Genomic DNA, 12,650 nt, shown 5'->3' with positions numbered 1-12,650 from the left:
AAATGTTGGATGTGCACCCCCTGTGTGGACTTTTTACATTGAATTTTTTTCTCGATTTGTATTACAATGTTCTGTTTCAGCTCTTTCATGCAGGTGCAACGTTACAGGAAGCGAACTGGGTAGTACTAATGGACACGGCGTGTCATTGTTTCCATACAAAATATTTAGTTTTCAACGCATTTATTAGTAGAATAACCATGATAAGTAGCTATGAAGACAAACTTTATTCATTGATCTAATACAATTTGATAAATATATTGATTTGGTAAAGTTTACATCTAAATTCTACTGTAAAAAACAAAACAACAAAATAAAATTGTTTAAACGTCTTACGAATAATATACAACATTAAATTAATGTTTATTATAATTACTATCGCTTTTGTAGTCCTTTACATTGCTCGAGGCTTGCCATTGTTCTGTATTTGTAACATAGTAAGCAGTAATTATATTATTATTATTATTATTATTATTATTAATAATAATAATAATTATTATTATTATTATTATTATAATAATAACAATAATAATATAAGTTGTAATGGTCTGTTTAAAGCTACATATTTATGGAAATAATCATATTGGCAGAACTGTAATAGCTTATTTCAAAATTAAAGAATATGCACCTTTTTTGACAACGTAGATTTTTTTTTTATTCTTGAACGTTTCAGTGTGGTTCGTTGTACTTGTTGAATGCTGCAGTAACTGGATGGCATTGAAAGGCCTGTGCTCCTGTAGCAGCTGAATGAAAGAAAAAATGCAGTAAAGTATTTCCATTATTTTCCTAAGTACTTTTCCTTTCTTCTGAATCGCAGATCTTTTTTCTCTTTGCCTCTTCTTTCTTCCACTTCATGCGTCTGTTCTGGAACCAGATCTTGACGTGTCTCTCTGTGAGGTTCAGCATGGCAGCCAGTTCAATCCTTCTGGGTCTGGAGATGTATCTGTTAAAGTGAAATTCCTTCTCCAGTTCTAGCAGCTGGGCTCTACTGTAGGCAGTCCGAGTCCTTTTGTTCTCATCTGGGTCCTCTTGGTGAGAGCAATCTGAAACAACACACCGACAGCTACAATATGAAGGAGATTGAAGAAATTATGTGCAGAACCTACATAGATATTAGCAGTTTAGTAACAATTTAACAGCCACTAGCCATATTCAACTTCTGCTAGTTTAACAGCACACATCCATCTAACACCTAAATGTAGAAGGTATTGTGGCAGCAGTGGGTTGAGATACACACCTGTGAAGGGAGGAAGGTATGAATGTGTCCTTGTGCTTCTCATCCAAGGAAACTGGACTTGTCCACCCGTTTCTGCCAAAGAGCTGCATTTTCTTCTCAGTTGTGCGGAATGCTGGTCTTGGTCAGGACTGGTTTGATGGCATGAAAGCTGTCCATAGTCAACCACGTCGTTCCTGTAGCAATCTTCATAACAGGAGAGAAGAGGTCCGAGGAGTGAGGTCTGGTGGGAATCCCGTGAATACAAACAATCAGACAGGTTTCCATTGCATTCCAGTTGGCTCTGCCCTTCAAAGGTATTGTCGAAATAAATATCCATGTCCCAGTTGTCCCAGTGTGTCCAATATGCGACAATACGCCCATGCAGGTTCCCAGACTGCTGTCCATGAGTGAAAAACTGTTAGTGAACCTGTTAATGCTTACCTGCCGGTTGTCACATGATAATAAACGAATCCCCCATTGGTTAGTCATTTAAAGCAGAAGGGGTTTGATTTTTACTTATATTTGAAGTTTCACCTTAAGTGACAAGAGAACGTTTGGTAGCGTGAGGTCATTGGACAAGAAATGCTGTTGGTTTTTATGTTTTATTAAAACAAATGCGCTTTCAACTCCCCACTTCCTTTGAGAAAACTGACGTGGTGATTCACCGGACCTTTCGCGGGTGTAGCTCTGCCTCCTCCAAATTAAACTGCAATCAATCAACTATACGTCTAAAGAATACATCCTGAGGACCTCGGTGACTATATACCTGGACTTGTCAGAAAGCTTGTGTGACTTCTCCAAAATAATGACCTTCGGATATTCAGATTTAACCAAGTACAGGATATTGATTCATATAGTTAATATTCTCCATTTGCGCATCAAGTGAATAATAATACATTTTGCAGGCGTGACGTGGAAAAGGGGAAACATGCTGGGAAGACCTTCATCAAGCAGTGGATTGATGTTAGCTGAAGATATACGGAGAGGAACCGGTGCATCGATATGGGCTGATGATGATGATGATATAAATTAATTAAACATTAAAGACGCATCTTCAAGACACTGATATGATTAGAAGAGTTGCAGCTGAAATATAGTGCCACAGGTGTACATTTGGGGATTTTTTGGTTTATATTTCAGTGCATGAACAGAGATATATTAAATATAAATGTTGTACAAATGTAGCAATATAATTATATTTACACCCAGGACTGTGACAATTCCTTATATCATAAAGAAGAAGAAAAATACGATTTTTCACAAATCTGCAACAGAGATTTGCTTGTTTTAATAACTGATTTATATTAATCATGTCAGCCATTGCTTCAAACAATACATTCAGATTTCTGTTTCCAAAGGCACCTTTTACAGCTACTGAAACAGACAGACTATAGTTACAAAATCCTATGAATTTCGTCCACTTTCCCCCATGTTCCTTATCTCAGTTTCCCTGAAACTTGAAATCAATAAGTGTGGTGAATAAGGAGTGAAACTCTGGACTTTGTTGGGGGTATTATTTGCAGTGGGTGACTGTGCTATCAGAGAGGTGATAGCTAAGCTGGGAAGTTAAACACATAGCAGTGTTAATAGAATAAGTTTGCAAAGAAAACAAATCGGTATTATTTCTTCCCTCAGGAATTCACTATCAGCTGAAAACAGCAAGGCAAGATTAAAAGCGTCAAAGGCCTGGACATTGTTATAAAAACAAAGATTTAAGCACTTTATGGGTGGGGGGGGGGTGCATTAAGTAGCAGGAAGATTCCTTTTTCAATCAGCATCAGGTTGCATTATAATTGTGATTAGCAAGGATGTTCTAAGTTATGATTTTGTGTTGGCCTGAGTAATGGTCTAAGTTTGTTTTTTCATCATCTCTATGTTACACTTTAGGGTCTAATATGAGTGACTTTCCGTGACTCCAAGGAAGGTGATGACATATGTGAATTATATATCTATGAGAGTATATATAGTATTCTGCGAGAGAAAAACTGAATTTATGACAAAATGGAGTTCAGGCTAAATTCAGCATACCCCAAATAATTGTGGTTATCTAGTAAAACTGTGCAGAGCAGAATCATTTAATCAAATTAAAACATAACGACCTGGGTTTGAAAAAGCCCTGATTTTCACTGTTTTTGTCCAATCATTCTGTATTATTGCAACATTGTATTTGATGTTTTACACTCTCCTGTCAGGCTCACCTCATAACAAAGGCCTTAAGGTCAAGTGATTGAGCAGAAAAGCCATTCCATTTCCAAACCTGCTGTCCTTGTTTTAATATAAGTAATTGATGTGTTTGTATGCTCTGGATCATCATCACGCTTTAAAACAAACTCCTCAAAGTCACATTGCACAGAGAACTGCATTATGTTGAATAAGGGGATTATATTGTTCTTTTATAAATGTACCATCTGCTTTGACAACATCTCAGTATCTCAGTAAAACCCAATGACAGTCAGAAATATTTGTATGTATTTGATCTAAATTAAGAATTTCAATGTGAAGTGAACCTAAAGCAATGGTTTGCTGCTGCTTTGTTTCCTATGTCATGAATGATGATAAGACATCAATTTTGCTCAAGGCTCCATTCATCCCCTGGAAAAGATAGACATTAAGAAATAAAACTTTCACAAAACCCCTCAATGACTTACTGTTGACAACAAAAATACATTTGACCATCTAATCTGATTATCTTTCAACATACTGTTTCCTTCAAGAGCTTATAATGTGGATGCAATATGTTACATCTCCACTGCTTTACATCTCTAACCATTATCTTAAAGAAATGTATTCACTATTTCATTTGATATCAAGAGATTTTATCTGAAATTAATATAAATAGCAAGTTGATTCCTGGAAATTGACAATTACACTTATGAATTGAAACCGAACATTGTGTTTCTTTCAGTTTAGCATTTTCCTCCTTCTGTTTGGCCATCCCACTGCACTCATCTATACATTTTCTGCATCTGTTGATTGTTGTCTGCGCTCTGACCTTTCTTGCAATTTCACAGACAATGTGTGTAGTATACCTTTAGTGTGTGCTAATGTAGAATATTTAAATCTACTGCAGTAAAACTATTGTTGTTGTTTTTTTTGCATCTCTGCGTATTGTGTTGTGATGAGTAAGGGTTATTGAATCTGTTGGAGCCTAATGATATACATCCCTTTCACTCACTGTGGCCTTTTTTAAGGGGCAGTAGTACTTCAACCAGTCAGAGACCATTACACTAAGTTGATTATATAAGAGGCACGCTCTGATGAAACAAAGGGTTGCATTTAAAACTGGTTGACACTCTTTAAACAGGTTTCATCCTGAAAAGAATGACAAAGAAGACAGGGACATATTGTGTGCTGACCGGGCACTTACTAAATTAAGGCACCAAAGAAAGGATTGATGGGACACGTGTCCAGCATTCGCATGTTCATCAACTTTCTACCAGCCACCTATCGAGCCCTCACAGACCCCTGCTAGGGTATCTGGGATTTTAGTTTATGGATTTAAAAAGCTCTTTGCCAGTGACAAGTGTGTCTTTTACATCATGCAATAGCTAACATTGTACTTGGTCCGCCATCTCTAAAGTGGAGGTCCCCACACGCAAAAACAAAACTTTTTTTGCGCATTCATACAGGAGTTTCCTCCCAGTTTCCCAACGGGGTACCAGCTGCAGTCTGCTGAAAAGGAGGCTTATTAATTGTTCTTTGTCATGCATAATTACTTGATTTTCAATAGAAAGTTATAAAGGACCTTTCTGGAGAGTGGGGGTATTTTTATCTGTTAATATTGAGTCATTTGCATACATTCACCTCTTCGTCTGCCAGACTCAGGTACCTTGTCCTTGTTCTTTTGTGCATTTTTGTCACCTTATTAACTGAAGTGTTTGAATTGTCACACAATCCCACTCTTGCAGCACACAGCACGTTTTTAAATGTTTAGTGTATAAATATGGGTTTGCATAAATTAAACATTATGTGGAAATGACAAGCTTTTCCCCCAATTTTAAAAAGGGGGAAAAAAGTAGCAATGAAGATTTTTTTTTCTTTTAACCCCTATTATTTGTTGTGTTTATTTTCCTCTAAACGCTTACGTTTTGAATCATGAAGTATCAATTTTAGGTTCATATAGTATTCTTCATGACAGCTCATATAGTTTATCGGCTACAAACATAGGCCAAGTGTTGGTGAGCCTTTTATTTTATGTTGTGACAATTCAGGATCATTTCGTTCTGTCTAAAAGCACGACAACTGCAGCTAAATACATTGTTAATCCATTTTAATGGGCCCCTGCTCTTTATCCCCCACACCTGCGAGAGCCGACTCTAATTCGATTAATAAGAAATTCAATATATATTCATTAGGTGTCGTTCCCTTGATACTATATGATCAGCAGCATGAACTAAAAGGAGACTATTTATTCTCAGTCTGAATGAGCCTGCATGTATCTGAAAGTTCACCTGCCTCTCCAGTCAATTAGAAATGTATCCCAAAGTCTATCAGAAAACGAGTTAAATTAAGCGATGGCTAATTTCCTTATGCCCCTCCTACGTAATCCGTCCATTTGCTGCGTGGCCCTCAATTTACCACACGTTGAAGGGTTCAAATAGTGTCTAATGAAACAGTGGCTAAATCGTTCTCTCAAGCTCACAGTGGAGCCCTTTGGCTGTGTCTTCAAAGCCTCTGGGCTTGTAGCAGTCGGGGGTCCCACGACTAAATGCAAGTCTTTGGCAGTAAGCTACAATCTAACCTGTCAACCCAATCGATATAGATCTTTTTTCTTTTTTCTTTTTTTTTTAAGCAGTTGCTACATAATCATCCAAAGGGCTGCTGACAAATTACCAGTTAACACATACAAACACCAGTTACAAGAAACAAACCTAAAGATACTGATGGGAAAAAAAGCATTAAGCTTCATATGAATAGAATATGTTAAGCTATATATATATATATATATAGGCCTATATGTGTTTTTTTTTTAACTGGCTATTTTCTGCTGAACATTTACAATGGTAACACTTGTTATTGGGCTTTAATTGTGCATTCATTGTTAAGTATAATAGGGAGTTGACACACAAGAGGAGATGCATTTTAATACTACAAAATGCCTCTGCCTCAGTACGAAATGCATGTTTTCAAATCTGCCACCTGTTTCACTGATGAAGACGATTCTGTTTTATTTAAACCTTGTATACAAAGGCCTCGTAACAGGTTTACAGCAAAATAGTCCTTACTTCTCATTTTGCGCCAGACAATTTTGCTATTCTGAAAACAGGCCAAATCCGATTTGTTCCGATATTACAGAGGAGAAAAATGACCTAAACGCGTGATTAACATATTCCTGTGAAAGTACTTGAGTTTAAAGAAGACGCTTAGATCACCCTTATATACACGGGTTGTTTTTCCTTTGCTTCTCTTGTGTAGCCTCCATTGGCGCATAAAGAAGTTGGCTACTTGTTACATTGCTTCCTAAACATCTTGCGCCCACTTTATTTACTGTAGTGCACTCAACTGGATTGTGCTGCTAGTCAATTAAAAAGAGTGAAGTCTGATCTCTTTGAGAAGTGATGAGAAGGTGGTGAAAAAAAGACCCATCAAAGTCCCAAAGGCTGTGTGTTAAAAGTGACAGCGTAGTTTATGAGAGTGGCTTGAGCCCGCCTCTAGCTTTTCAAAGCTTCTGTATCCATCTTTGTCACCTCCATAGAAATGTACACAATAAAACGGCAAACCCAAGCAGGCTCCCCACACTCTGTTCTGGGCAGTGCCAACTTAAATCTTTAAAACAGATGGAATTTGTCACGAATTCATTAATCTGAAACTACCCCCTTTTCCCTCCAATGTCTGCAATATTCAGCCATAGCTTTCAGCCTTCTGGCAGCTTGAATACAAAATATTCATATGTTGGATCAGAAAATGTGGGGGGTCGGAGGGCTATGGATTTGTTTAGATGTTCTCATATACACCAATAATAATAATAATAATAATAATAATAATAATAATAATAATAATAATAATACATTTCTTAAAAAGACATGTTCTCGGGTTAATATTTCTGCAACCCCAGTGAATTCCCGATTGTATTACATAGTTAATTTATTGATTTACACAAATCTGGAATCATTATACTTTTACATCATGTCTACCACCCACTTCTTTTTAATGAGGTCAGCAAGATGCACGGTCTTACTATCGTCTATAACATACATTAATGAGCACGAACAACGGATAGAATTAAACAATGCGTCATATTATGATGATGATGATGATGATGATGATGATGATGCCATTATTAAATAATATTTGCTACATATCCTGTAGTGGAAATTAATAAGTTATACCTGGAGTGTATTTCTACCTGTAGGCCTTTGGAGAGTTTGTGGCAACTCTTCTGAAGCGTGTATTTAAGGGGGGGCCATTTGCCTTTGGAAAATGTGACTCTAAATGTAACATTTCTGTATATTTTGTATTCTGTATACTTCTGATGGGGCATTGCCATACATTTTTTTTCTATCCTAATAAATGCAGCAATTTAAATATGTACATTTCTTATACATATTCTAGAGTATTGTTTTAACTACCATAACCAAGACTACTGTCTCTTCTTCTTAGTATTATTATATTACAATCCAACCTAACCAATTTCATTTGGCAATTCTTTCCGGTGTCGGTAAGGGTTTGTTTGTATATGTCGGAATAGTTACTTTTCACAATGCGCCAAATTAAACAGAATATGAAAAATAACAGTTATACAAATGGGTGTATAAATAATTTCCCTCGTATCATTTGTGTCCCTTATTTATTCTATAGTTATGCACTTGGATTAAGCTCCTCGTTAGATAGATATATAGATAGATAGATAGAGATAGATAAGCAGATATTTAAAAGACTATTTAACTTTGTGTAAATGTGTAATACAAATATATAGGCTTAATTGCATTGTGAAAATACATATTTTACTTTAGACTGTAACACGAGATTATAGCAGGCTGGAGCCAGCGATGACAGGTTTAAATACATTGATATAATGTACATAATTTGAATGCTCAAACACAAACCGTACATTTTCAGAAAAAGGCTTAGAATATCCAATCGTATAGATGAGGGACAACGCTTCAATGCTTTATTTAAATAAATATAAATATACACATTTATATAAAACTATGCACATACAAATTAAGGAAAACAATCACAGTGTACAACTCACCTATTTACACAAAAAAGCAAGATATTTAAAGACCAACATATTTGTATTGTCAAATCGAAAGCCCAAATCAGAAACACTTTTCAATTGTCTGCTACTTGTACACCCCAAACTGGAGGGATATTTAAATCAAGCATAGCATAGGACTTTAGGGAGGGAAATCCCATAAAACTGCATTAGATTTAATCTCCCCTTTCATCTTTGTCTTACTTGACAATTAAAATGTGTTCTCTTTTTTGTTACAATAGACATTTTTTTTTACAAAATACCCATTTTACCCCAAATACCCCCACCAAAAAACAACAACTCAGAAGTAAAAAAATAATGTGACAAGCCAAGTTATAGGCAGATACTGTGGGGAATCAAATGACGTCCCAGGCGGCGAGTTCTTGGAACAAATGGTATCTGACTCAAAGGTTCATGTTTCGGGAAGAGTAAGTGCAGGGGACAGGAACAAGTGTAGGTCTTTAAACGCTTCTGGGATTGCTTTAAATAGGTGAAATCTCTTTTTCTTCTGTGGCTGACCCGGGGGATAGTGATTCTTCATCTTCCGACCTGGAGTAGTGCCCATGACTGCTGGCGCACTTGCACCCACTGTGCGCATTCCTCTGGGTCCCTTTGCCCTCTTTCTTGTGCTTGACTCGGCGGTTCTGGAACCAGATCTTTACCTGTTTCTCGGAAAGGTTTAAGTAAGTGGCAATTTCAATTCTCCTCAGGCGAGACAGGTACATGTTGGAAGAGAATTCCCTCTCTAACTCCAGGAGCTGCGTGCTGGTGAAAGCCGTCCTCATCCTTTTGCCATTCTGAATATGGCTGCTTTCCGATGCCCCTGTTTTGGAAGATAACGGTTTTTAACAATTCACAATGAGGCCATGGAATTAGACAGAAATCAAAATCTGCCCATGCCGTTCTCTCCCCAAAAATGCAATTACCAAGACGTTAGTGATATCCTGAAAATAAGTATATATGCGTTGTTTGAATTTATGAAAATTATAGTGTTTGCAATGTGCAGCTTTTCCAGGTGAATACAAAGATGCATTTATTTATATATATATATATATATACATGCATTCTAAAGTGAGTGGATGATATGGAGTTTTACATATGGAATGGATAAGCTGTGCAATACCTATAATACATTACAAATTATTAAAACGTTAAATGCATATAACCAAGGGGGGGGGGGGGGGGTGTAAAGCATTTAATATAACTGCAAGGAATGGTACATGGAAAACATTTCTAAGAAAGTAAAGATGCCCTACCCAATGAGAGGCAGTGATACCTCCTGGGATCCGTGACGCTGTAGGTGGGGGTGCAGACAGGTGCGTGTCCTGGATGGCCCATGCCGGGGCTCGGCTGATGTCCCATCCTCTGACAGTATTGGGGCTCCCCACCTGGGAACTGGCTCTTGAGCAGAGGGATGCTGTTCCGCGGAGAGTGGATGTGAGACGTGACACAGAGAGGGCACACACAAAACGTGCCGCTTTTCCTTGAAGGACACACCGGTGCGGAGACGGTCATGACGCTGGGGGAGTGCATGCTTATGGGGATGAGGAAATCTTGTCCAGTGTGCTCGCTCAAAGGCGCCGGTCTGGCAGTGTCTTTGATGATCAGTGAATCGACGTAGAAGGATCTCGACATAGCTGCGATGTGTTGAGTGGTCCTCGTCCTTGATGCTGCTCCTTCTTCTCTGAAGCTCTCCGGATCTCAGAAGGTGCTTATGTTTGATGGTTAAACAAAAGGGTCCCTGGAGAGGGCTGGTCCTAACGTCACCCACGTGTGTGCCCTGCTCCAGGGGCTTTTCAAAGTCCTGCCAGTGAACTATGAGACACGTGATTCCTCAAAGAACTTCAAATCAAAATCTCCCCATTTAGTGATTTAAACCCTCCAGATACGCAGCTCGAGAGGAACGCGAAACAAAACTTTGTCATGCATGTGCTTTGTTAATAGTGCTTTCACCTTTCACAAAATCAAAAAGAGCCATTTCAGCCCAACAGCTGTCTGTTAGACTATATTACATGCCTTATTGTGCTTTATTCCAATGCCTTAACAAATGGATAGATGTTTGAACCTAAGTACTCGCTGTTCCTGTTCTATCTTGATGGTACTTAGCCTTTTTTTTTTTTAAGAATACAAAATCGTAGGATATAAAAAGCACATGAAAATGTTCAAAAACATAATTTCAACAGAAAACATTTGCATTTTAACCAATTTTAGACAATTTTTTCGTGTTATTGTCTTTATAAATATAATATAGATTGCAGTAATTATTTCATAATAAACACAACTTGATTTTGTGATATTTACTATTTTTTATGATATATTAATTAAAACGTGGGGTAATTCGAATTTCGATAATTTCCATGAAAAGCATAAATTAAATGGAATTTAAAATACATGCATTATAAAATCCATTATATTCAAATGTTGGTAATTTATATAGACTATATTTAAATATACCAATGTTGTGTACATTTGATTTAGCCTATTATTGTGTTAGTAAATAATCGCTAGATTAACATTATCAAAGAGGAAAATACGTATACGTATTACTTTACTTTAAGTTATTCATTTATGGGGGAAAAAAACTACTATAAGATTGTAGAAATCATTTTGTTTAATGCTAAGCAGGTGTTTATTATGTTGCCTATACAATTAACCAGTAATGGACTATGGGTTTCAACAATACCCAAAGGCTATGGTATCTGTTAAGGGCATACAACAGAAGCAATTAAAAACCTTAGAAAATAATAGGAGATTTATACAGGTTACAACATTTACGATCGCTTTGAAAAAAACAAATTGAGTCCTGCTTCATTAAGTAGTCTAATGCATTTGAAAAGAAAATATATAAATATATATAAATGAGTTTCACTTTTTCTTTAAAGAGGAATTGAACTTTCTATTTCTCCCTACTTCACATTATGATGATGATGATGATGATGATGATGATGATGATTAATAGTAGTCCAGTAGAAGTATAATACCACTTACTGCACAGCAAGGTAAACTGCCTGATAACCTCTCTCACTCTTTCCCTAGATGTTGATAAAAATAAGATTTAATTTTACAACGTGCCTCTCTGAAGTCTAAATATAATTACTTTATAATCATACTTCACGTCGATTGGGTAAAGATTTCATGTCCGGTAATTCAAGATTTATGAATTGCAGCCGAAGCTGGTTACTTGGCTATTTGATAGCGATTAGGATTCAATTAGAAAGTGTTTATTATGGTGGGTTTCTGCAGTGTAAACAGTCAGCTATTCCAGAAATGCGTTAATCCCTCATCTTGTGACAATAATTAGCGGGTTTGATCTCCGGGCGGGTCAGCAGCAGGTTTTAACTCTACTTTCATCTGAGGGGTAACGCTTCATACCACAAGACAGAGGGGAAGATCAAGAGTAGCGTATAAGCAATACTTGCGCATGGACTTGTATAAATTGATTTTTATCTTAACCGATCCATGACTCGTTAAACCTTTTGATAGGGTAGGTGCCCGAGTGGTTAATTAGTCGTTTCATATGGTCTATTATGTCAAAGGTAGGCCTTTTACTTAAATAAGTAATGAAAAAGTAGAAAAAAGCTGAGTATATGCTGTAAGAGTGCAAAACAAAACCCATTTTAAATACAAAAAGAGTAGGCTAATTATTTAGAATAGTGACGTCTTAATTCATTACCATATATATTCATCAGTTATTACTGTGGCCTGGTGGCATCATTTGCTACTTAATTGAGCTCCATATACCGGCAGATCACAAGTAAATTAATTGGAATCCAGGCCACATTACTGCAAATGCCCTGGAATATGACTTTAAAACGAGATAAATGGAAGAAAAACAAACGCATCTGTCACTGAAAGTGTAATTGGAGTAATAAAGTGAACACAGGGATATTACAGGGAAACGCAGGGTTCCCGTGAAATCGAAAAATGATTTCAAACGAAAGAAATCCCAAACCAGGCGGAATGATGCAAGGCGTGCGCCCACATCACACCGTCCTACTTCCATTTTTTTTTCTTTTTTATAATTCTGCACGATAAAATTTCATTGTCTATTAAGTAATCCCACAAATGAGATCCTTTATGAGCCTATAATGAGGTCTAATTGCTACGACTAGTCGGGCCACGTGGAAGGATTTAGAAGGTATTAAGCAGTCGGGTACAGAGCACAGGCTGTTACCTAGCCATTACTTTCATAATTCAAGGAGAAAATTAGTCCATTTAAGGGAAAATCCTTTGATTCCT

The 12,650-nt window shown here is 36.9% G+C and overlaps 2 protein-coding genes across 2 annotated transcripts; both read right to left on the bottom strand.

Annotated features, from left to right (window-relative positions):
- Nucleotides 1–507: 507 nt before the first annotated feature.
- LOC136766447 (pancreas/duodenum homeobox protein 1-like) lies at nucleotides 508–1,652 on the bottom strand. The gene is made up of 2 exons (XM_066719886.1): nucleotides 1,235–1,652; nucleotides 508–1,040 (listed from the first exon to the last, which is right to left on the bottom strand). Exons 1-2 carry the CDS (start codon nucleotides 1,548–1,550, stop codon nucleotides 784–786), a joined length of 573 nt encoding a protein of 190 aa, XP_066575983.1. The 5' UTR covers nucleotides 1,551–1,652; the 3' UTR covers nucleotides 508–783.
- Nucleotides 1,653–8,252: 6,600 nt separating this feature from the next.
- On the bottom strand, nucleotides 8,253–10,232 carry gsx2 (GS homeobox 2). The gene is made up of 2 exons (XM_066720967.1): nucleotides 9,668–10,232; nucleotides 8,253–9,234 (listed from the first exon to the last, which is right to left on the bottom strand). The coding sequence occupies exons 1-2, from the start codon at nucleotides 10,044–10,046 to the stop codon at nucleotides 8,894–8,896; spliced, it is 720 nt and encodes a 239-aa protein (XP_066577064.1). The 5' UTR covers nucleotides 10,047–10,232; the 3' UTR covers nucleotides 8,253–8,893.
- Between the last annotated feature and the right edge of the window lie 2,418 nt (nucleotides 10,233–12,650).

Source organism: Amia ocellicauda, chromosome 13 (assembly GCF_036373705.1).
Source record: "Amia ocellicauda isolate fAmiCal2 chromosome 13, fAmiCal2.hap1, whole genome shotgun sequence".
Classification (NCBI taxonomy): Eukaryota; Metazoa; Chordata; class Actinopteri; order Amiiformes; family Amiidae; genus Amia; species Amia ocellicauda.
This window is presented reverse-complemented; position numbering and strand designations above follow the sequence as displayed.

Coding starts and splice junctions, on each gene's coding strand:
- gsx2 (XM_066720967.1), bottom strand. CDS start 10,046: ATGTCGAGATCCTTCTACGTCGATTCACTGATCATCAAAGACACTGCC. Junction 9,235..9,667: donor GTATCACTGCCTCTCATTGG/GTAGGGCATCTT, acceptor CTTCCAAAACAG/GGGCATCGGAAAGCAGCCAT.
- LOC136766447 (XM_066719886.1), bottom strand. CDS start 1,550: ATGGATATTTATTTCGACAATACCTTTGAAGGGCAGAGCCAACTGGAA. Junction 1,041..1,234: donor ATACCTTCCTCCCTTCACAG/GTGTGTATCTCA, acceptor GTGTTGTTTCAG/ATTGCTCTCACCAAGAGGAC.